The sequence below is a fragment of the Neomonachus schauinslandi genome, chromosome 1 (assembly GCF_002201575.2).
Source record: "Neomonachus schauinslandi chromosome 1, ASM220157v2, whole genome shotgun sequence".
Taxonomy (NCBI): Eukaryota; Metazoa; Chordata; class Mammalia; order Carnivora; family Phocidae; genus Neomonachus; species Neomonachus schauinslandi.
The window spans coordinates 189,135,812-189,161,373 of NC_058403.1; the positions used below are offsets into that span (position 1 = coordinate 189,135,812).

General features: G+C 36.2%; 1 protein-coding gene across 16 annotated transcripts in view; it reads right to left on the reverse strand.

Moving 5' to 3' along the window:
• The window catches only part of LOC110584960 (sarcolemma associated protein), a 162,729-nt gene that overhangs the window by 29,106 nt on the left and 108,061 nt on the right, over window positions 1-25,562 (reverse strand). For 7 of the 16 annotated variants that reach the window (XM_044921364.1, XM_021695142.2, XM_044921359.1 and 4 more), the window contains 4 exons: window positions 23,053-23,115; window positions 9,432-9,491; window positions 3,787-3,867; window positions 3,443-3,502 (listed from right to left, as the gene is read on the reverse strand). In XM_044921364.1, the coding sequence (XP_044777299.1) occupies window positions 3,443-3,502; window positions 3,787-3,867; window positions 9,432-9,491; window positions 23,053-23,115 (264 nt within the window). Of the gene's footprint in view, window positions 1-3,442; window positions 3,503-3,786; window positions 3,868-8,575; window positions 8,579-9,371; window positions 9,384-9,431; window positions 9,492-12,708; window positions 12,712-23,052; window positions 23,116-25,562 lie in introns of those variants that run through there. The other 9 variants (XM_044921379.1, XM_021695147.2, XM_021695146.2 and 6 more) reach the window with 3 other exon arrangements.

Consider the following 25,562-nt stretch of genomic DNA (forward strand, 5'->3'; position numbering starts at 1 on the left):
GACCTGAGCCGGAGGCAGACGTATAACCCACTGAACCACCCAGGTGCCCCTAAAATATGCCTGTTTCTAATGGGTGATTTTTCTTTATATCTAATCACTGACTGACTTAACAGCCTGTTCTTAAAATCAAGCTGCAAAATCATTTTTCTTTTTTTAAGATTTTATTTATTTATTTGACAGAGACACAGTTAGAGAGGGAACACAAGCAGGGGGAGCGGGAGTGGGAGAAGCAGGCTTCCTGACAAGCAGGGAGCCCGATGCAGGGCTCAATCCCAGGACCCTGGGATCATGACCTGAGCCGAAGGCAGACGCTTAACGACTGAGCCATCCAGGCGCCCTAAGCTGCAAAATCTTTTAAGGGGTGTTGGTAAAGATACTACTTCACTAACAAAAGTTGCAATCATATAGAAATGTAAGGAAGGTTTTAGGGTTCCATTTTTGTTTTTGTCACCTTAACTTCAAGTAAGGTTAGGAAAACTCTGACCCATTTTCACCAATGGCACCCAAGCAATCACTAGCAGCATCCTTCCATCCACTCTCCTTCCACAGGCACCCCATATTTTCTAGTCTTCTTTCCTCCCACAACTCCCCCTCTCATTCCCTTTTCCTCGAGTTTGACTCCTCAGCCTATATAGCATGGGCACTTTTATAGATACGATTTAGCCTTCCTGTGGGACTCAAGGATTAAAAAGTTTTCCCTGGTATCTGTCAGAGTAAACAAACAAATACATTATTAATCGGAAAAGATCCACCACCAACAAGTGCTTTTCCCTAAAAGATGTAGTAGGAAATATATTTTTTAAACCCCACGATTTTATTTAATTAATGAAAAGCTACTCTTTAATGGATAGGTCTGCTTTTATCAATTACCAACATCATTATTATTAGCAGGGTGTTCATTATGAGGCATAACATGTTATATGCAGTAAATGATCTACATGCTTTATTTTATTTAATCCTCACAATAGGCCCCAATATGACAAATGAAAAAAAAAAAACTGAAGCATAGAGGGGTTAAGCAATTTGCCCAAGGGCAAATTATAAATAAATGGCAGAGCCAGGATTGAACCCAGAGCTCTTTGACTTTTAGCTTCTTGGCTAGAGTGTGTTACTTTCCTTTTTTTTTTTTTTTTTTTTAAAGATTTTTATTTATTTGACAGAGAGAGACACAGCGAGAGAGGGAACACAAGCAGGGGGAGTAGGAGAGGGAGAAGCAGGCTTCCCGTGGAGCAGGGAGCCCGATGTGGGGCTCGATCCCAGGACCCTGGGATCATGACCCGACCGAGGGCAGACGCTTAACAACTGAGCTACCCAGGCGCCCCATAGAGTGTGTTACTTTCCTAATGCTCTTATGGTTTTATAACTTTGATGTAAGAGGTCTATTATTTATTTATTTTTTTTAAAGATTTTATTTATTTATTTGAAACAGAGAGAATGAGAGAGATAGAGAGCACAAGAGAGGGGGGAGGGTCAGAGGGAGAAGCAGGCTCCCTGCCGAGCAGGGAGCCCGATGCGGGACTCGATCCAGGGACTCCAGGATCATGACCTGAGCCGAAGGCAGTCGCTTAACCAACTGAGCCACCCAGGCGCCCCTAAGAGGTCTATTATTAATTCATTCAACAAATAACTGAGTTTTACTGAACATCTGGCATTGTGGTAAGCAATGGGATAAAAATAAAATCCAAAACAGACTGACATATAAAATCACAAGAGCACTAATAACAGTTGAATATAATTAACACAAGCATAAATGTTACTTATAAATCAATCTGAACTTGGCTGATGAGAAGATTTCTGGGAGATTTCTACAGTAAGAAAGACCATAAAAACAGCTAACTTTGAATGACAGGTGCTCATTACTCATTCACCTCCCCTCTTGTTTCTCTATGTTCCCACAAAGGCCCAGGGGTTCTGACAGTTTTTCAGCATCAGTAACATTTTAAACAGTAACATATTGCATTTCTGAGAAGAATGAGAAATGCTCCAAGATGAGATTTCTGGACTATGCAAACATTAACTTAGACTTACTATTAAAATACTAGAAAAAAAGCATGCCTCATCAACACCAAAAGTCACCTGGGAAGAGTGCAGATCAGTAAGAGTGCTAGAAAAGTGCTGGAAACCATGATCATACTTAAAGACAGGGTGACAATTGTGCTGCCTGGGCCAGTAATGCTCAGTGCTTCCCTTAGTAATGGAATTCAGTCAAAGGTGGCTCAAAGAGCTATGTAAGCTTCAGTTTCCATGGGGAGAAGAGAAGGCCAAGATGCCCAGACGAAGAACCTCTAAGAGAATCTGGGATTCTCCCCCAATTCCCATCATTGACAAGTAGGCCAGCAGCAGGGTCATGCAGGGTGAAACTAAGGCTTCCTTCTTACATAATCCAAAACCCGGGGTCTGGACTAAGAGATTCCTTAAAAGCCCAGCCAGAAGCATAGGCATCTCTACATAGAGAAACTTCCATAGGTTGTTTTTGCTGATTCCAGACAGTTGCCTGGTGTTATTCCACTGCTAACAACATGTTCAACCACTGGGCTGAACTTTTATGTCAACTTACCTTGTGTACAAAAGGCAACAGAAAAGAGACTAAATGCTGACAATCACAAATTTATCAATAAGCCATCCAATGTACTTTATTTTAAAAACACTTCTATAAATGCTGATTTATTTACTACCCATTTCAGTCTCAACAAGTAAATATCAAGTAATAAATGTAGTTCTCATTTAGAAGTGATACAAGTAAAAGTTTATTACATGCACTGCTTCTCTTAGCCCTACCTATTTCTAGAAGAGTGTCCTAAGAACCTGGGGATATTTACTGGAGGATGAGGAGGACTAGAAAATGAGGAAATTTACAACTGCTACCATATTACAACAGAATAAACAGGCAGTTCTTTCGAGAATATGAGAATTTTCACTTTTTTCTAATTTATGTTAGAAGTGGTAATGTGCGGGCGCCTGGGTGGCTCAGTTGTTAAGCGTCTGCCTTCGGCTCAGGTCATGATCCCAGGGTCCTGGGATCGAGTCCCACATCGGGCTCCCTGCTCGGCAGGAAGCCTGCTTCTCCCTCTCCCACTCCCCCTGCTTGTGTTCCTGCTCTCTCTGTCAAATAAATAAATAAAATCTTAAAAAAAAAAAAAAAGTGGTAATGTGCTTCTATCAGAGATTTCAAGGTAAACACAAAAAAAATCATAGCTGCATTTCATGTTCTACCACTTACCAATTTGCCCTTCTATAACCTTGATTGATCCAAATTATTTTACAATTTAAATATTTTTGTTTGAAGCACTGGCACCAACACCAACATTTTAAATTTTAATTCCTGCTACTTTAGAGAACCTGTCTTAATCTCTTAACTAAATTTAAAACTTCACATTATACATGTGGCAAAGGGTGAATCTGATGTCTTGGCTTAAAATGTCATAAAAACATGTTAAAGTACCTTTTAATAGGGACACTTTAGCAAGAGGTTCATTTAGGTCTTGCTCATCCATTTGGGCGTCTGCAGGGGGCAAAAAAGATAATTACAAACAGTAGTTAGCTCCATCCTCAAGCTATCACTATCAAAATAAACAACTGAAACTTATACAGCTATCGTACCTGGATAGTTGAAAGTAATTTTAACAATATATCCAAGATTCAAGGGAGTTAACTTAGAAAATGGAGACTGCTTCCCCCCCCAAACACAAACTTTTAAATCTCCACCCACATTAACCTGTATATCTAAACTGCTCAGCCAATAACAGTAACATCCGTAAGATTTGCAAATATTCGGTTACAACTCACCTGTAGTGTCGTCACTACTTTTTTCCTTGCTTGGACTCAGAGTATCTGACAAATCAGATTCTTTTGCTCTTGCCTGATTTGCTACCAAGAAAAAAATGAAAGTAGAATCTCATTACAACTATATCAATAAAACTGCTTTAGGCTTTGAGTGCTCTAAATCTACTGATATGCAAAATACTTTTAAAATTAACTGAGGTCACTGAGTCTCTTACTTCTTCCCCACTCTAGTCCAAAATGGAATGCTGGTTATTACACGTGGCTCATATTAAATTATAATGTGGATCATGTCTGCTGTGCAGAGGGCTGGGGCTTTTGTCAAGGCTGTCCACTGGCCAACCAGAAACAAAAATGAAGCAAGCTTTGCTAAAGTATTCAGAGAACTGCAACAAATATAGCAAAATTCCAAGACAATGTGGACACCGTATGAAGATGATGCAAGGAAATGGCTCTCTTATATAAAAACACTAGCTAGGATGCCTTAGCAATAGTTATACTTAGTAATATTTATATTTATATAAAACTCTAAAATCACAACTGTTATAAAAATGACATTTAAAACAAGAAAATTACAACCTTTTTTAACTTAAAAAAATATAACTGTACCTGAACCACATTGAGAAAGACTCAAAAAAAGTTTTGGGATTATTTGCAAGTGGTGCGCTGCCTAGCCAATGAAGACATCCTAGGCCTTGTTTTCAACAAGTTGCTCTCAAATATCCTAACTATTAGCCCAACAATTTATTAAAGATGACTGACAATTAATTAGGCTGTTGATCCTTATCTACAATTGCACACCTGTGTGTATTATGGCATGCATTAGAATAGCGTTTACAGAGATGGTCATTTCTCTGACCAAAATCCTACAGCATCTCCCCATTCTCCACAAGGCTCAGCCAAACTTTACATCCCAGGATTTAGCTATAATTTGGTCCCTGAATTAATTCACACATGAGCTCCGTTTCAGTCAGGCTAGCCTCTTTACAGGGCTGAGAAATGCTGGCTCACTATGATCTCCAATTCTTTGCTTGAGTTGATATTTCACTAAACTCAATGACCATTCTCTCTACTTGGCCTATTCAATCTGTGAGATACAGCTTAACCCCCTTCACCTCTAAGGGGGTCTTCATTTCTCCAGCATGCTGCTCCTTTTTATTGTATCTTCTCTGTGTCCTATGATTTTGTAATTAATCATGTTCTATTTTATATCATTCTATGTGTATTTATGTATCTTATTTCTTTAGATTATAAATTCATTGAGTATATGATTATTTTTTATAATTTATGGCTGTTGTTTGTGTAACACACATCAAAAATTTAAATATGCATATCCACTTCTAGTACTTTTCCAAAGGAAAAACAGACTACATATAGTATATATAAGGATGTTCACTGCAGCATTGTTCATTATGGAATGGAAAATACTTGAGATATATTTCTTACTATTGAGTAAAAATAAAGGTTGTTAAAGAACAGTATGTATAACGTGATCCCATTTAGACTGAAAATAGGCATATATTTAGCTATGAATTTTCAGCTGTGCATATTTACTCAAGTCTGGAAGGATCCACAACAGAGATACCAATTGTCATTTCTGGAGGTGGGGACATGGCAGATATTTACTAACTTCATATTGTCATACATTTTTGAAAATTGTTAATATATATTGTTTTATAACCAACTAAATCAAGAGATATTTTCCATTTTGAAAGTAATCAGAAATGTATCTAAAACCATTAATATTAAAATATATTTAATATTAAAATATAACTTTTTATGGCTATTTCATTAAGAACATCCCTAGAATTTGAAGTAGGTGATAGATTACAAGAAGCCTTTTGCTTCTTTTTTTCACTGCCATTTCTAGTCAAAGGCCAACTGCTGAGAGACACAGAGCTTAGATTAGAAGTGAAGTCACTGACCATGGAGACCCATGGGAATCCAATCTGTGACCTCTGGCGCATTCAGTGTGCTATAATCAGACATTTCTGAATGTTCTAGTTTTAATCACAAAGTTACAGTCTCAAACAAGCCAGGCTAATACATCTAATCTATACATAGATGGAAAAGGAACCATTCTCAGAGAATAAAAAAATGACTCTCTTCTGATTTTAAAGATTTTTATTTATTTATTTATTTATTTGAGACAGAGAGAACGAGAGAGAGAGAGAGCACATGAGAGGGGGGAGGGTCAGAGGCAGAAGCAGGCTCCCTGCTGAGCACGGAGCCCGATGCGGGACTCGATCCCGGGACTCCAGGATCATGACCTGAGCCGAAGGCAGCCGCCCAACCAACTGAGCCACCCAGGCGCCCCTCTCTTCTGATTTTAATATTCTTGGCAATTTTATCAAGATATTGAGGTAAACTAAGAAGAATATGTTCTCAAAAGGATTCTTCTGGCTTAGGAGGAACTTTTATTTTATATTTAGAGTATTAGCCAGAAAGGTAAAATTAAAGGTGGGACCAAATCTTCCATTAAGATCTTACTAGAATATAAGTACCATGAGGGCAGGGATTTTTGTTTGTTTTGTTGACTGCTATATCCTCATTGCAGAGAACAGTGTACAGTACATAGTACATAGTAGGTGCTCCAAAAAGAGATGTTTGAAGGCAAGAATCTATTTTGAATAAGAAGACAAGTCAAATCATGGCCTATCATTGTTATGTCCTGAAATTATAACTGTTATATGGAGGCAAACCAAATCTATTCAAGAATGAAACACAGGACACAACAAATGAGAGGTAGAGTATCTCTTCCTTTTCAAAACATCCATTCTTTAGCTATGAAGTGGCACCCAACTTTCTAGTATTAAAAAGTCCTTGGGGCGCCTGGGTGGCTCAGTCGTTAAGCGTTTGCCTTCGGCTCAGGTCATGATCCCAGGGTCCTGGGATAGAGCCCAGCATCGGGCTCCCTGCTCAGCGGGAAGCCTGCTTCTCCCTCTCCCACTCCCCCTGCTTGTGTTCCCTCTCTCACTGTGTCTCTATCAAATAAATAAAATCTTAAAAAAAAAAAATTAAAAAAAAATCCTTACTGGTTGATTTTCTATGCAGTACTTAATCATTAAGATACATACCAATAATATATAGAAGGAAACAGAAGAATAGCTACCAACATCAATACCAAAACAGTTCCCAAACTGGAAAGTCTAAAACAACGTGAGTATTTTCACTGTATCTCTGAGAACACATAATGATGGATGGGCAAAACAAACATACTGGCCACAGACCACTTCCTACACCAATGGAACCATTAGTTGGAAAGAAAGCAAGGAGGGAAATGAGAATTAACATTTGTCAAATACCAGAATAATGCTTCTTGCTTTATAAGCAACATTTCATTAAATTCCCAGGAATTCCCAAGTTAAATATTGTCAATTCCATTTTACAAATGAGGAAACTGAAGTTTAAAGAGTAAGTTGCCTGAGGGCATATAGCTAGTTAGTTGTGGAACCTGGATTTGAAACCATCTGTTTTACCTATTAGTATTCTTTCTACTTCTACCCTAAGGCCTCAGTAAACATACAATGACTGCTAGTTGAGTGAGGGTTTAAACAGAAAGCACATGCAACCTATGATTACATTTTGCATTAGGTGAAATATCTGAAATACTAAGACTTATAATACCTGGTAATTGGCTATCTCTAGCAACTGTTATTTTCAATACAGAAAAGAAATTCTATCAAAAACATCACCCATGAAAGGCTTTTAAAAATAAAACAACTTAGACAAATCCAAAAGAAATACTTTATAGCCAGATACAAAGCATTTAAAATGTAACTTATCTCAGTCATCTAGTTTGTTACAAGGATTAGTGTACCTCTGCATGCTAACTTTGAGAAATGCTTATAAAAAATGCTGACTGCTGACAGAAAAATCTCTGGGTATATAAAACTTGGATCTGTATTATCATTCTTAAAGGATGTATTTTATTCACTTGCATGGACTTACTTGCTATTATTTATTTAATAAATGCCCTCATTACTCGACATTTATGTTTTCCTCTTTTTGCTTTTAAAACATTGAAGCAAATACCCTTGCATATTTGTCCAATTTGTTTGTTTGTTTCTTTTTTTTTTTTAAGATTTTATTTATTTATTTGACAGAGACAGAGACAGCGAGAGCAGGAACACAAGCAGGGGGAGTGGGAGAGGGAGAAGCAGGCTCCCCGCCGAGCCGGGAGCCCGACGTGGGACTCGATTCCAGGACCCCGAGATCATGACCTGAGCCGAAGGCAGTCGCTCAACCAACTGAGCCACCCAGGCGCCCCTGTCCAATTTGTTTCTTAATATAAAAACCCAGAAGTGGAATTGCTGGATCAAAATGCATGCTCTTTAAAGCTTTTAACACATATTTTATATCCAGGTTTCAGAAGTAAATCAGTAAAGATGGCACAAATCTTTTTCAATAATGACATCACACAATTTCAAGCGACTATATTCTAATTCAGAATGCATTAAATAGAAGCACTAAAGTAGCAAGGTATTTTTCTTTAATTAAAATTGGACTGATTTTTTTTCTAAGGCTCTACTTCCACTTCAGTGTGCTGGCTATTCAACTAATCTGCATAGGCATTTGGGTGGTGAAGTAAAAGCTATGTTAAAATCTGTTCTCATCTCACTTTAATTAGATGAAATAAATTGCCACATGTACTAAAAATAGTTCACTGCTCTGAAACCCAATGCCTGTTTGCCAGAACAATATTAGTGATGCATATTCTATGCATTCTTTCCCCAAATATGGCATCTGCCATGCACATAATTCAGAATGGAAGCCACCAGATACTTGAAATAACATTCTCCTTCTAAATATTGTTAAAAGCCAAAATGGATCCAGTTAGTTTCATAAAACAGAATGTACTGAAATGGAGTATTCCAAACTTTTATCACTCATTGTTTTAACTGACCAAAAAGATTGTGAATCTACTTATAAACTTTATGCTAGTAGGTTCTGATGAAAGTCCTAAAATTATAATGAGCATATCATACCAAATTTATTTGTCCAATTTCCCTAATGCATAAGAGTGACTTGACAATATAATGCTTTAAAACACACGTTTCTTCTCTGACAATTGTAACAGAAGAGAACTAATAGAATAAACTATTTCAGGCAATTTTAAGACTACCCATTATAAATATAAGAAGACGCTACATAATCACTTTTGTTTAAATCAAATTGATATGCCAAAAATTAAGATAATATTAAATTTCATAAGGAACGTTAAAGGTAGGAAAATCACAGAAATAGAACGGCAAGCATTTTTCACCTGTTGTTTCAAAAAAGATTTACGTTATGTTTAATTAAAATTTTTTATCAAATATAACAAATACCAAATATCAAAGCTGAAAATAATGCTAGAAGTGAGACAGATCAGAACAAATCTTTTAAAACCTAACAAAACATATTTCAAGCACTTTTAAGAAAAAATACATATATATACCCATTTAAAAAGAAACTTTCTAATTAAGATATCCTTCTTAAGACAGAACTCCAACTATTTTATATTAATACTGTTACTGGATTGCCATCTGGTGAGCTATAAGAAATAAATTGATGGTTAAAATACTATGACCTTGGAAATGTACACTAACCTCCATTATCCAAAAGAGTGGTCAAAACCCAGAAAAACAGAAAACCAACAGAAAACGAACCTTTTGAAAGCTTTGTTTCTTCTACCACTTTGGTTAGATGCCCCTCGACGATCAGCTTCTCTGCCAAAGAAAACAAATGTTACTATCCAAGCCCAAACCGAGTAGCATTTCCCTGAGCGGGGCAGTGTAACACATTCCATGACCAAATTTAAAGATGATAATATTACTCCCATGACTAGGCTTGTACAAAAACTTGAAGCTGGAAGGAGAACTAAGAAAACTCAAACTATAACAGAGCAATGAGATTAATGCAGAAATCTGGGGGTAGGGGGACAATTTGCCTTTAATTTTCATTAGTTTTTACCTTATCTAAAAAGCCTAGACCTTTTAAAAAAGGACTCAGAATAAACAAAGAAATCCTCTTTAAATCAAGGACATGAAGTTGAAATAAAGGAATTCTGAAAAAGTATTTATTTAAATAAAGAAGTAATATAAATTATGTTATACCAATAGTTTACTTTTCCCTATTGATACAATTCAGCAGAGATGCATATATGACATGCTTCAGTAAAACGAATCTTTTTTTTTAAGATTTTATTTATTTATTTGACAGAGAGAGAGAGAGACAGGGAGAGAGGCAACACAAGCAGGGGGAGTGGGAGAGGGAGAAGCAGGCTTCCCGCCAAGCAGGGAGCCCGATGCAGGGTTTCGATCTCAGGACCCTGGGATCATGACCTGAGCCGAAGGCAGACACTTAACGACTGAGCCACCCAGGCATCCTTAAAATGAATCATTTTTAAAGATATTAAAACAAATACTGTTTTGTTTTGTTTTATAGGGGATTCTCTGTAAATGTATAATGTAGCTTCTTTATAATTCATTTAAATTCAAATCTCCATATTCTATATTTTACTGAGAAGGATATCTGTTCTGTATATCCCCTTATTTAATCCTGTATGTCAGTTGGTCTCCTTGAATTTACACTTTTGCAGTACATGAAGTCATTTCTCTATTCCTTCACTCTTCAACCCAATGCAGTTTGGTTTATGCCCCCCACTCAACCACCGAAACTGTTCCAAGATCACTATAACCTCCTCCCTGCCAAAGGCCATGGCTCCTTTTCATAATTTTTACTTTGTATAGGCTCTCTGCAGTATGTGGCACTGTTTGCCCCTGTTCCTTAAATCATTTTTTTTTAAGTCAAAGTAATAGATTTAGATAATTTTAAAAGGCAGTCCTACAAGATGTATAATGTAAGCTGTCCTTCCCATCTTCTGTCCTACTCTACTCCATTCTTGAAATTCACTTCCCAGAGAAGCAACTTTTCTTTCTTTCTTTTTTTTTAAGCAACAACTTTTAACTTCAAGCCATTTCTTCTGGTATTCATATTTATATTTCTAAGTAAAATACTGCTATTTCTTCACTTTTCCATTTTAGACACTATTTACTGACAATCTCTTATAGATGACTAAAAAAGGACTTAGAGTTCTTTTTTACTATCATCCTCCTAAGAGTTACATTTTGTCCATCTATACTCAGTATGTATAATATGACTATTATTTATATTTGAGTCATATGCTAAAATTATATTTCTCTGCTTGTACCTTCTTATACAATATGTAGTGATTTTGGAGCTTGCAATACCTTGTTTTATTTTGCTAACTTTTTATATATCTATCTCAAACATAGCCCAAGTTGTTTTTTTTTTCTTTTGCCCAAGTTCTTACAGAACCATAAAAACTCTCAATACTGTCAAACATATCAGGTAATCCATCACATTATATATCCCCGTCCGTCCCTTCCCCCAGCCCTTTAATATTCCTGACACAGTCTGGGCTGTATCCAAAATCCCCTACCCCCGGAATCCAAATCTTTCTCATCCTGTTTTATTCCCTTGTTTTAGTGTAACATATCCTCAGTTAATTTCCTGAAAGGGGGCTGACAGAAGGTAAATGCTTTGACTTTGTTCCTCTGAAAATGTTAGTGTTCTACTCTCACATTTGACTGATGGTTTAACTAGATACACAATTCTACAGGAAATAATTTTCCTTCAAAATTTTGAAAGCATTGTTCCACTGTCTTCTAGCTTCAAATGAGAAGGTGAGTCCTGTTCCTCAGTATGCATGGTAGAGACTTCCTGTGTTCAGCAAAGCCTGCTGTGCCTGCCCTTTCTGGGCACCTGGGAGACTGAATATTCCAAACACCCTAGCACTAATGAAGGTCCACATGACTGGTTCTAGCCAGGGCCAAAGCATTTAAGAAAGAGTAGAAGTTTTCTATACTTCCATCTTCCCTCCATTCTAGAAACCATGTGCTGAGATGGCAAAATTCTTTATCATAAGATGGTGAAGCCTCCATGAACTTAGATCCCTGAATAACAACATGGAACAGTGTTCTCTCCTTCACCATGGACATGTAGCATGAGTGCAAAAAAATATTTGTGGAATTAAGCCATTCAGATTTCAGAAGCTTATTTATTGCTATATTATAATTTAGTTTATTATGACTAATAGAGTATGAGATCCTTTGTTTCTCTTGGCAATTTTCAGAATCGTCTCTTTATCCCTGGTGTTCTTAAATTTCATATACTCAGAACATGGTCTTTTTCTTTTCTTTTTTTGGTGAAATTCACATAACACAAAATAATCATTTTATTTTTTTAAATTTTATTTTATTATGTTATGTTAATCACCATACATTACATCATTAGTTTTTGATGTAGTGTTCCATGATTCATTGTTTGCATATAACACCCAGCGCTCCATTCAATACGTGCCCTCTTACAAAATAATCATTTTAAAGAGAACAATTCAGTGGCATTTAGTACATTCACAATGTTATGCAACCACACCCTCCATCCAGTTCCAAAACATTTTTACCACCCCAAAAGGAAACCTCATGCTCATTAAGAATTTACTTCCCATCCTCCCTTCCCAGCCCCAGCTATTACTCGTCTGCTTTCCCTCTGTGAATTCCTATTCTGGATATTTCATATAAATACCATACAATATGTGAATTTCCGTGTCTGGCTTAGTGTGTGTGTTCTAAAATATATTGTGTTGAGCGTTCAGTGCGTCCTTTCAGTTTAGAAGCTCATTATCTTCAATCCCGGGGAATTACCTTCTATTCTATTTCACTGACAAATTCCTCTCTTTTTCATTCCTCCTCTTTTCCTACTCTCTCCCTTCCCACACCCTGGAAATCTTATTATTCAGATGTTAGAGCTCCAGGACCAATTCCCTAATTTTCTTAAATTTCCCACCCTTTTTTTTTCTTAAATAAAACCTCAAGCCAACTCTGGTCTTTTTTGTTATATTTTCTGGAATATTTCTTCTACTTTCTTTTCTAACACCAACTCAAAAAGATATATGCACCCCCATGTGCACTGCAGCATTATTTACAGTAGCCAAGATATGGAAACAACCTAGGTGTCCAGTGATGCATGAATGGATAAAGAAATATATATATTACTCAGCCATAAAAAAAAATGAAATCTTGCCTTTTGGGACAACACGGATGGACCCTGAGGATATTATACTAAGTGAAATAAAAAAGTCAGACACAGAAAGACAAATACCATATGATCTCACTTACATGTGGAATTAAAAAAAAACAACAAGCTCATACATACAGAGAACAGATTGGTGGTTGCCAGAGGCAGGAGGCATGGGGGTGAGAGAAATGGGTGAAGGGGATCAAAAGGTTAAAAAAAAAAAAGACCTTAAGCATAATGCAGAACACAAAAGCCATATGTGAAAGGACAGATAGATTTGACCTCATATAAATTAAAATTTTCTGATCAAACCCACTATCAACACAGGTAAAGGGCCAGTGACAGACATGGAGAAAATATTTAAAAAATAAAGAGCAGATAAAAGGTTATTATTCATTCATTGAACAACTAATTAGGGGGTACCTACTATGTGCCAGATACTCTCCTAGGTGCTAGAAACATTAGAATGAACAAATGACAAAATTCCTGCCCTCCTGGTTCTTACATTCTAATGGGGTGAGGAGGGAGAGATGATAAAGAAGTAAACAAGTAGTATATCAGATGGAGATTACGTAGAAAAATAAAGCACGGAAGAAGGAAAGGGAGCATGTGGATGGCAAAGATGTGAGGCCCTCCAAAAATGAATGAGAAAAAGTCAAACAACACAGCGGAAAAGGGGCAAAGAATAACAACATTGAATTCACAGGCCAAGAAAAGCAAATGTCCAGTAAATGTGAAATTTATGGTCTATCCGCTGAAACAATGCCGTGGCATTATTCGCTCATCAGTTTGGCAAACATTCAATACCAGGAGGGGTGAGTAATCTTGTGTCCTTCTGGTGGGAGTGTGAATTGGTATCATTTTTTTTTTAGAGGGCAATTTTGACAGAACTTATCCAAATGTTGAAAGCACATGTCCTCTGACCCACAGCCCCTATTCTGTGTATTACTCAGGAAAGAGACAACTGTACAAAGATTTTCAATGCAGCATTGTCTGTATTTAGGGAGGGAGTGGAATACAAATTTTTTTTTTTTTTTGAAGAAAAAGAACCTTTATTATTATGTTGCTTATGGAGATGCAGTCATTATGCATTAGGTGGGCATGTGACCAGGCACTCTGGGTAGCTCTATATTAAATCAACTTCATGAGGCTTTCGATCATTTTAGGGCCCTTATAGCTCTTACCATTAAATTGCTTTGCATTGTAAATGGAGAAGCTATCACTTTAATTCTGTTAAAAAGCCTATCATAACAGTGGGTTGATTATGTATCATTAAAGTATACACAGTTATTTCAGTTATTTATGACCGTTAACAAATCACCCCAAAACTCCGTGGTTTAACATAACAACCAATTATTTGCTTGGAATACAAAATTTTTATAGCTCTACCAAGAAAAAAGAAAGTATTAATCTTCAAGATCTCTGTCACAACAATAAAAATTCATTTTAAATAGTATTAACTACATTTGCATAATTTCTAAATGTTGATGTCTAGTCTAGCTCTCTCTCTTAGGTCTCAGAACACTATTGTCTAACTACTTCCCAAACATCTTCATCCAGAAATCCCTTGGGAACTTCATCTCACCATGTCTAAAATGGAATTTCTCTTCCTTTCTCTTGGGTGGATTTGGTATCTCTTCTCGTTCATAGTCCGTCATTCCTATCTCTAATAAGCTACACTGCAGCTATCTATTTTTGTCTACCTTTCCCAACATACTATGAACTCTTTGAGGAATACATTCATTCCTTCAAATATTTACTCTGTACAGCTAAAATACTAGGTACTCCTCATGGATTATTACCAAGATAAACGTGTTAAATGTAGGAATTTAGAGTCTAGTGGAAGCTGGGAGGTATCTCATCAATAATTTAATTCCCAACACAATGCTGACACATAAAACAGGTTCTACAAATGTTGTTACATGAATATAGCAAATAATAAAATAATATAAATGCAGACTTTGAAAGCCATTACAATCTTTCTCTAGTATGTTGAAGATCTAAGCACCACCTTGTTTAAAAAATTCTAACCACACCTTAGGAGTAAATTATTGCTCAAAATGCTCACCCTTAGAACAAAATCTGAAGTCCCTACCATGACCTACAAAGTCTACATGATCTAGCCCAGGGGTCAGCCAACTACAGTCGCACAGGGCCAAATGCAGCCTTCTGCCTGTTGGGTAAATAAGGTTTTAGAGGGACACAGCCAGGTCCATTCATGTATGTATTGTCCACAGCTGCTTTCCTCTACAACGGCAGAGTTTAGTAGTTGTAACAGAGCTAAGCCCTAAAAGCCTAAAATATTTACTATCTGGCCCTTTATCACACAGACACACAAAAAAGACATTTTTATTGTTCTAAAGCTCCAATTTGAGACAGTCCCGGTTTTCAAAGTTTCTATCTCACACACTCCTTCCCAAGACACATGTACACCTTACTCAGCTTAGTCCCAAATCTGTTCAAATCCCACATGGTACCTTTTGGCTACCTATGGTCTTACATTCTTTTATTTTTCTTCAGTGGACTTATTACTACCTGACATGTTATTAGTTTTTTAGTTTTTGTTTGCTCCAAAGAATGTGAAATCCACGAAGGCAAAGCTTTCCTTGTCTTGTTCATTTCTATACCCCCAACACCTAAAAGAAGGCCTGGTATATACAATGCAGATGCTTAATACAGATTTGCGGAATGAATGAATTGAACATTTTTAAAGGGATCAAATATGGAAAAATTATTTGAATGTTTTCCTCATTCTAAAAAACTAAGAATATGCAAAATGTTTTTGCACAGTACTAATATCAAAGTGCTAAATAATATTACCTTCTGCTATTGTCACCATTGAAGTTATTTAAGGTTATATTCTCAAATCTGGTGAAGCATTAGTGGCCTGTAATTAAATAATTGAGGAAAAGGGGCACCTGGGTGGCTCAGTCAATTAAGCATCTGCCTTTGGCTCAGGTCATGATCTCAGGGTCCTGGGATCCATCCCTGTGTCAGGTTCCTTGCTCAGTGGGGAGTCTGCTTCTCCCTCTCCTCTGACCCTCCCTCCCATTTGTGCTCTCTCTCTCAAATAAATAAAATCTTCTAAAAATATTTTTTTAAAAGTAAATAATTGAGGAAAAGAACACTTTTTTTTTTTTTAAGATTTTATTTATTTATTTGACAGAGAGAGACTTAGCGAGAGCAGGAACACAAGCAGGGGAGTGGGAGAGGGAGAAGCAGGCTTCCCGCCGAGCAGGGAGCCCGATGCGGGGCTCGATCCCAGGACCCTGGGATCACGACCTGAGCCGAAGGCAGACGCTTAACGACTGAGCCACCCAGGCACCCCGAAAAGAACACCTTTATAAAAAGCTTCTGGGGCATCTGGTGGTTCAGTCAATTAGGTGCTTGACTCTTGATCTCAGGGTTGTCGGTTCGAATCCCGCGTTGGGGTCCACACTAGGCATGGAGTCTACTTAAAAAAAAAGTTTCTAACCACTGGTTCTCAAACTTGGGGTGGACACCTCAATTCTTTGGGAGTACTAAAAGTCAGAGGCCACTCTGGGACTCAGAAGAGAACCTCCATGTAATGATAAAAGCAGGTCTTGAAAGAGCTATTTGGCTTGGCACAACTGAAAGATAAAGTAGAGGATATTCTTTCTTTTTAAAAACTCCCTCTTTTTGAGGGATATTCTAGAGAGATAATTATTCATTTTCTGCTCTTTTAAAACCATACTTTAAAAAAATTATTCACTTATTAGAGAGAGAGAGAGAGCGCACACGCACGTGTGAGCATGAGGGGAGGCAGAGCTAAGCAGGGAGCCTGACGGCAGGGCTCGATCCCAGGACTCTGAGATCACCACACCAGCTGAGGGCAGACACTTAACCACCTGAGCCACCCAGGGGCCCTAAACCATACTTATTTATTGTGAAAAATAACACACAGAAAGGGACACAAAACACATAGGTACAGGTTAATAAATTTTTTTTAAAGCAAATATTTATATGGCTACAACTCAAATCAAGAAACAGAACCTAACCACAACCCCCTAAAGCTTCCTACAGTTCCTGTTCCAATGAAAACCCCATAAAGGTAACTACTATCTTGACCTACTTCATAGGTACTACCATCCCATTCTACAAATGAGGAAAATGAGGTTTATTTTATTTATTTATTTTTTAAAGATTTTATTTATTTATTCATGAGAGACAGAGAGAGAGAGACAGAGAGAAGCAGGCTCCCAAGGAGCAGAGAGCCCGATGTGGGACTCGATCCTGGGACCCTGGGATCATGACCGGAGCCGAAGGCAGACGCTTAACCATCTGAGCCATCCAGGCGCCTGGAAAATGAGGTTTAAAGAGGTTAAAATGCCCAGAGTCCTACTGCCAGTGAGGGACCAAATGGGAATTTATGTCAAGAATCCTCTGATCCAATTCTAAACATCATAGATGAAAATGAGCTACAGTCGCCTAAAAGGTCATTAAAAGGAAATACGGCAAAGAAACTGAGATTAGAATTAACATCAAATACAATCAAAGTAAAAATTAACAATCAGCATTCAACATCAAGCCAACCATTTATTTCCTTCACAGAGTAGTAGTTCAAAAAGTAGAAATAGAACTTTAGAACCTTACAGGGGAGGCCTAACTTTAATAATACAGACTTTCACAAGGTGATTCGTTTCTGCATCAAAATAAAATTAAAGCAAGTCCTGCTATAGAAGATAGTCTACCTTTTCATAAAAACAGTTTCAGAAGCTACTTGTTCTAAAACCTGAGAATAAGGAAGAATGAAAGAAAAAAAATTGAGAATTTTTTTTTAGAGTGACAGGTAGATTTGTTAATTTAAATTCAATAAATTAACATACAGTGTATTATTAGTTTCAGAGGTAGAGTTCAGTGATTCATCAGTCTTATATGATACTCAGTGCTCATCACCACATGCCCTCCTTAATGTCCATATCGGTTAGCGCGGGGTATTTATAAAAAAAAATTGAGAATTAAGGACAGACTGAAACTAAAGGAAACGAACCAATTTCAAGAATACAGAAACAGATCTTTTTTAAAGAAAGGAACAATCTACATGTCAGAACACTGTTGGCATAAATTTAAGACTATCTTCTGTGCAGTTATGCTGGGAGAAAACCTCGTAGAAATGTTGGAAAACTAGCTGACTGGGAAAAATGACTGGCACAAATAAACACCAAACAAAACCCTCCCATATATCTTAGATTAGTCAACAACTCCAAATTCAAAGAAATAAAGAATTAGCAACATCTAGTTTAAATTCAAGAATTTTCCTATAGGGTTCCTGGGTGGCTCAGCAGGTTAAGCGTCTGCCTTCAGCTCAGGTCATGATCCCAGGGTCCAGGGATTGAGCCCCGCACATCAGGTTCTCTGCTTAGTGGGGAGCCTACTTCTCCCTCTCCCTCTGCTGCTCTGCCTACTTGTGCTTTCTCTCTGTCAAATAAATAAATAAAATCTTAAAAAAAAAAAAAAGAATTTTCCTATAATGGGGACATAAATTACTAAGAGCAGGGAACCACACCAAGTGTTTCCTATTCTTGGTTATAAATAAACTGCTTTGGCTTACAGAAATAAAAGTTTAAAATTTAAAAATCTGTTTCAAGTAGAATATGTAATCAGGCTTATTCCTGAGATTGTTCAGAGGCTGATCTCATAGAGTGATGAAAAGTAAACAGTCACAGAGCAACACTGATTCAATGCATTACTCCAAATAAGGCAATTTTTATGTGAGAGCAAAGCCCTAAGAGAAAGGAGGGAATGAGACAAACATATACAGATAATGACTGTAATTTCAAAAGGGGAGTTGGAGGCGGGGAGAAGATTTTTTTTTTTTAAATCAGGAAAAAAAATAGTAAGACATGAAATATTAAGAGAATTAGACTTTTGCCTAATAATAAAAACCATTAAATCTCATAGTAACCATGGATTAAGAATATGAGGACATGAGGTTTCTTTCAGGGCACTTGTTAACTCAATCATCAAAAGGAAGATACCCGTTGGGGTGGAGGCAGTTTGTTTGTACAAAGCAGACCTCAGAGGAAAGTTTCTTTGGTACCCAACTGTGATGCCTCTGCCCTCATCCAAACAGTAGCAAAAGGAATTAAAAGTGCAGACAGCAGTCCAGAGAAGGGAGTCTTCCACTCTATGCCCATGAGGTGAATCTCCATGTCCTGAGATTCTCCACCTTTTATCCTTTATCTCTGCACTCAGCATATAAGTCAATCAAGTGACAGAGTTCACAGGATATATATGAAACAGATTTAGAGGTGCACAATTTGTTAACTCAAAAAGCATCTTTAGCAGAACACAATAGTCTCAACTATTTGTTAAGTTTACATGGTAAACCTTGAATAACTAAAATTTGCAGGGAACATGGAATGTGGAATTCTGCTTAAATCAAACTTCATGCCCAAATCCCTGAAGAGAAAATATTGCTAGAGCTTTTTAGCAAGTTTTATTAAAGTTAATTGTTAATTCTAGATTTTATATGGTATATTTTTACAAAGAAAATTTACTTCACAGTTCTGGAATTAAGTAAAAGGTTATATTTTAATCTGTTCAAAATCCAATCTCTCTGCCTGGATTAAAAGCTTTTCTCCTAAAAGAGAATTAAAAAAAAAGTCTCTTTTACTATAAAAGGAAAACAAATTGAAATGTGTTCCAACTCATTTAATTTCGTCAAAATCACCTTATAAATGGAGACAGCCAACAACTATACCGTTCTCTTATGGATTCATATACATAAACTGAAAAAATCTGTTACTATATTAAAAATAGACATTATGAATCCTATGAAGTGAATTATTTGCTTTCTTTTTCTTTTCCAGAGAGAGACAGAGAGAGAGGGGGAGGGAGAGGGGGAGGGGCAGAGGGAGAGGGACAGAGAGAATCTGAAGCAGACTTCACACCTAGCACAGAGCCCAACACAGGGGCTCAATCTCACAACCCTAAGATCACGACCTGAGCCGAAATCAAGAGTCAGATGCTTAACCGATTGAGCCACCCAGGCACCCCTGCTTTCTAATTTTTAAAAAAACAAGGTGAACTGGGTTATACAACAAGCACAGTAAGTAATGAAATCTAGGTACTTAACATCTGCTTTTTAAAAGACTGGAAATAAGGGGCACCTGATTGGCTCAGTCGGTAGACCATGCAGCTCTTGATGCCAGGGTTGTAAGTTTGAGCCCCATGTTGGGTGTAGAAATTACTTAAAAATAAAAAAATCTTGAAAAAAAAATAAACAAAAGACTGGAAATAAGAATATGAAGTGTCACTGCTCATTGAATGTAAACTTCATGTCAAAATTATAAATCAATTCAAGATGGCTATCAATGAAAATAATGGCAAAAAAATTTGTGTGAGATTATCAAAAAATAATCCAAAGTTGTTTCAAAAGTTCACTTGAGTATGATTTTTGCTGAATTTGTCTTGCTCGCCATAATACTTATTAAACGAAACAATTTCTATACCAGCAGCTTGTTATAAAATAATGAAAACATCCCCTCTGACAACAAATCAGAGTTAACTCTTAGTATGCCAACTCTGGCTATCCAAATTTAAGGAGCCAACAGATTTGGAAATTTCTGAGATAGAACTGGTAACCTCATTAACCAAACCCTTGCTACTTGTTACCAAAACTCAGGAACTGAACAGATTCAGATAATGGGCTATATCCCTAGCTATATGAATTTATAGTCCAAACTTCCTCTGTTTGCACTTAGAGACCCAATGGATTCAGACATCAGGAATACTTGAATTTTATTTATTTATTTCTAATTTTATTTTTTGTTCTTTGGTTTATTCTTCATCCACAAGAAAAGGATTTTATATTATAATTTTTCCCTATGTACCACATTTAACATTTTTCCCATGCTATTACATAGTTCTTATAAACATAATTTTATTAGTTAATATCCCCATTGAGGGGACTGCTATAATTTACATAACTCCTGCTCTATATCTGAATGTTTACTGGTCCATTTGCCTCTCATAAGTATGACACAATAAAAATCTCCAAACATCTTTTTCTTTTTTTTTTTTTAAGATTTTATTTATTTGACAGAGACAGACAGAGTGAGCACAAGCAGGGGGAGCAGCAGGCAGAGGGAGAGGGAGAAGCAGGATCCCTGAGGAGCAGAGAGCCCAATGTGGGGCTCGATCCCAGAACCCTGAGATCATGACCTCAGCTGAAGGCAGACGCTTAATCAACTGAGCCACCCAAGTGCCCCTCCAAATACCTTTTTCTTAATGTAAAACAAATATCATTCTATATTACAACTACAGCTCAATATTTTACATATTTTATAATAATATTTTAAATGATTTTTTCAAATTGTAACTTAGTCTTTTTTTTGATAGTTCTCTGTTATTTCTTTGGGCTCAAAATACAAGTCACAAAAATTTAATATAAAAATAACTTACTAAAAAATGGTCATATGTAATAAAACTAATATAAAATCCTTCTCCTAAAGATTTATATTTTAGACTCTATATTCTGTTTTTAGTTGGTTTCAGTGGGTTCCAGTTATTTTGATCCAAATCCCTGTGCCAATTTCCCATAAAAGTGAAATTTAGTAATCAGAAGGTAACAAAAACTTGGATTAATCTTTGCTCTATGAAAAAGGTTTTTTTTTTTAATTAATTTATTTGACAGAGAGAGAGATAGCGAGAGCAGGAACAGAAGCAGGGAGAGTGGGAGAGGGAGAAGCAAGCTTCCCGTGGAGCAGGGAGCCCGATGTGGGACTTGATCCCAGGACCCTGGGACCATGACCTGAGCCGAAGGCAGACGCTTAACGACTGAGCCACCCAGGCGCCCCTCTATGAAAAAGTTTTAAAAGACAAAGAAATATGCCATATTTATTAGTTTTCCTCAAAATAATATCAAACTGACATTCAACATCATAGTCTCTAAAATGGACAAAAACAGAAGCTCTTCTAAAACTATTAAATGAAATTCCAGGTTTCCTTAAGGCATCTCTAAAGAGTGTAACATTTGATCTACTGAGTTTGTCTGCTATAATTACCAGGTGTGACACTTACAAGCCTCAAGTGCTCCTGAGATTGTGTGTGTGGGGAGGAGAACCACATATGCTTGCCCGTCTACAAGATGAACTCATGAGCATAAAAAATGGGAAGTCACTCATTTCAAAAAGAGAGTGAAAAGGGAGAGAAAAATGTTCAACAAAGTGTATTGTATGTCTGGTAGGAAAAAGTACAGATGTCATCAATAAATCTTTATTACACATAGTGACCTTTAATTATCACTAAGACCAAAAGAATTATCACAACCTCATGATTTAAAATAAGCAGTCATGTGATTTTCAAGTAAGAAGGAATTCATGATACTTTCACTCAGAATTCAGGAGAGGTCCAAATCACCTCAAAAGCCAACCTATCTATCTTTATTATTAAAGACAGCCTTCCAGGGGTAGGCAGTTGATGTCAGACTGTAGGACAATCTATTGCTACTCTTTCCCTAGAAAGGTCCTACTACCCTAAGGGCCATCTTCAGATCTGAGTGCCCAAACGAAACCACTGTTTTCCTGACTTCATTTAATCATTTAAGAAATTTATTTAAGAACTTCAAATGCAAATCTGTGATAGAACTAGAACTTAAATAAAACAGGCTAACGTTACTACTACCTCTTAAGTGTCCACACAGAAAGTTTAGGTGCTTGACATTCTATTTTATTCCCTGCTCAACAACAATTTTTTATTTAAAAGCTTGAAACTTCCTCTTTTTTGTGGGCAATATGAAATCCATCTTTGAAGGCAAATGCCACAAAAATAATTTTCTCCAGGGGGCACCTGGGTGGCTCAGTTGGTTAGGTGACTGCCTTCGGCTCAGGTCATGATCCTGGAGTCCCGGGATCGAGTCCCACATCGGGCTCCCTGCTCAGCGGGGAGTCTGCTTCTCCCTCTGACCCTCCCCCTTCTCATGCTCTCTCTCTCTATCTCATTCTCTCTCTCAAATAAATAAATAAATAAAATCTTTAAAAAAAAAATTTTTTTTTCTCCAAAGAGAGAAGCCGAAACAGTATGAAAAGTATTGCTGCTGTCTGAAGATGGCCCTCAATGCACTTCTACCATAACAAACACATTGAGATCTTCATTTTTCCTCTCATTTTTCAATTTTTGCCCCTGACTTCATTAAAATCAATGTGAAAAATACTCTGTACTCACTCTGGCATTCTATGAATTGATGAATAAAAGTGCAGTCCCCGCCACTCTTTGAAAGCAAGTGCTCTAATAAAGAAAGAAACACTTTTAAGGATATAGTTTGTTGCTGTTTTTGAAAACCAACAGCAAAGGTAGGAAAACTGAAATGTATTAACATGAGTAACTCTGAATAAGATTCATAAAAGTTTAATATATTTTTAATATTAATAGCAGACATATTTAGGAGTTAAATAAAGCTAAATGACTGAAAACTGTTATTATATAATCATTGATTTGTACTCTGAATGGTTAGCTTTTAAAAGTACAGTTTCTATCCAAAGAGCTCAAGAAAACCATAGATATATTGCTTTAAAAAGCTTCTCCCACTTTTAAAATACACCTTTCTCCATGACAGCTTAATAAATACCTGTAAATAATGTTTATATTTTATTATTTGTTCTAACTGATAACTGTTTTCTAAAAGTCTCTCTTCAAAGCTATTTTTCTTAGTTAAGAGGCAAAAGATAAATATTTTAAGAACACCATAAAATAATGCCTTAAAATTTTTAAGACAATGATGCAACATTTCAATTTTTAGACTTTCATTTCACAAATAACCTTTCCCTTTGAGTCATTTAATCTGTACTTTATATACTCTCAAAATATTACATTGTTTATCTCCACCCAAATGATTAAAGTCAATGCCTATACATTTTAAAATAAGAGCCTGGAAAATGGTTCTGCTCAGGTCAAACAGAATTTGTTTTGTTTTGTTTTAATGAGGGGAGAGAATCAAAACCTAACAGGAGTTAAGAAAAGTTTCAACCCTTTTCTTACAATAATCTTTATTTACATTGATCCAAAGAGTTACCTTCTGAATCTGGATAACATCCTTCAATTACAACTCTGGATCTTTCAAAACTACTAAATAGACTTTGGAAGTTCAATGTTAAAAATATATCTCAGTATGATGACTATCTGGATGGTGTGAAAGCACTAAAAGCTGTCAAAGAGGACATGAGTTAGTACCACTTGGACTGTGAAAGCATCTTTTCTCCTCATTTCAACCCACCTCACCCTTCATCATCTCAACTTTTGTTTGAGAGGCAGGCATCTCCTACTCTGATCACATACAACTTCTCTTGATATCCTTTTTAATGCCACCTCCTTTACCTTCCTACTGAAATCTGTCATTCTCCTTTATCTATTTACATGGTATACAGAGCCTCCAGTCAACAGTTTTACATATATATATATACACACACACACACGTGTAATATGGTGTGTATAGTTGTATATATTTGTATATAGTTACACTACACAGAGATACAATATAGCCCCAAAAAGAAAAAGGAAAAAAAGGCTACCTGCAACAGTAATTAAAAAAAAAAAAATCTAATAAATAGCATTTGCTGATTGGAGCCAAGAAATCCAAAACAGGAGCCCTCAGTTAAATAGTAATTACCATGATCAAAAGTTGTTTTATATAAATCCTACCTAAGCTATGGTAATATTTTCAGAACTCCAACTATACAATATCATGGTTAAATAAGAAAAGGCATTTGAAACCAAATTTTAACCTAAAGGACTTAATAGACTTATTTGAAACAAAAATTTCAGACTATCATCACAGGACTTTAGATGACATTTATTAATGCAGTACCATCACTCACTAAGCCCCAAATCTGATTTTAATATCTGGACTCTAGATTAAAATATTTAAAATACTAGCTTAGATAAAATGCAAGATTAATACAAAAATATATATATGACTTCTACAAAGGCATTTTCTAAAATATGAGAGAAAAGTCTTTCAGATAGTATATGTAAAAGATTTGGATCATGACACTTTTAATGCTTCATTACTTGAATTCAGCCCCTTGGGAATTCACTTTGCCAACTATAAAAGATGTCCCTGATAATGCAAAAAGAATCAGATACTTAAGTTGGAGGGGAGGGGGAGGCATGTCTAAGATCCCAAATAGGGCTGTGGAAATGTAAAGAAAAGACAGATACAGAAATAAAAGAGAGAACTGTGATACTTAAAGTGTGTTTTATTTATACATGAGTTTCCTATAAATTTTGATTTTCTATACTACCTGTGCTGTCCAATACACATGCTTGATACACATGTGGATACTGAGTCCTGAAAAAATGGCTAGTTTGAATTGAGATATGTTGTAAGTGTAAAATAAATATATACTGGTTTCAAAGACTTACTAAGGAAAAAAGAATGTGAAATACTTATTGGTGACATGTTAAAATAATATTTTTGATATAGGGTTAAAGTAAATATATTATTAAACATTATTAAAATACATTATTAACTAAAGTACTTTACCTGTTTCTTTTTATATTTTTAATGTGGTTACCAGAAATTTTAAATTATATATATTGGCTCTCACAGTATTTCTATTAGACAGTGCTTTTCTATACTAAGACATATTCAAATTATGCTTATCAGATAAGATACAAAAAAATTTATAGTATAAAACCTGTGCTTATATATAGTATAAAACCTGTGCTTATATATA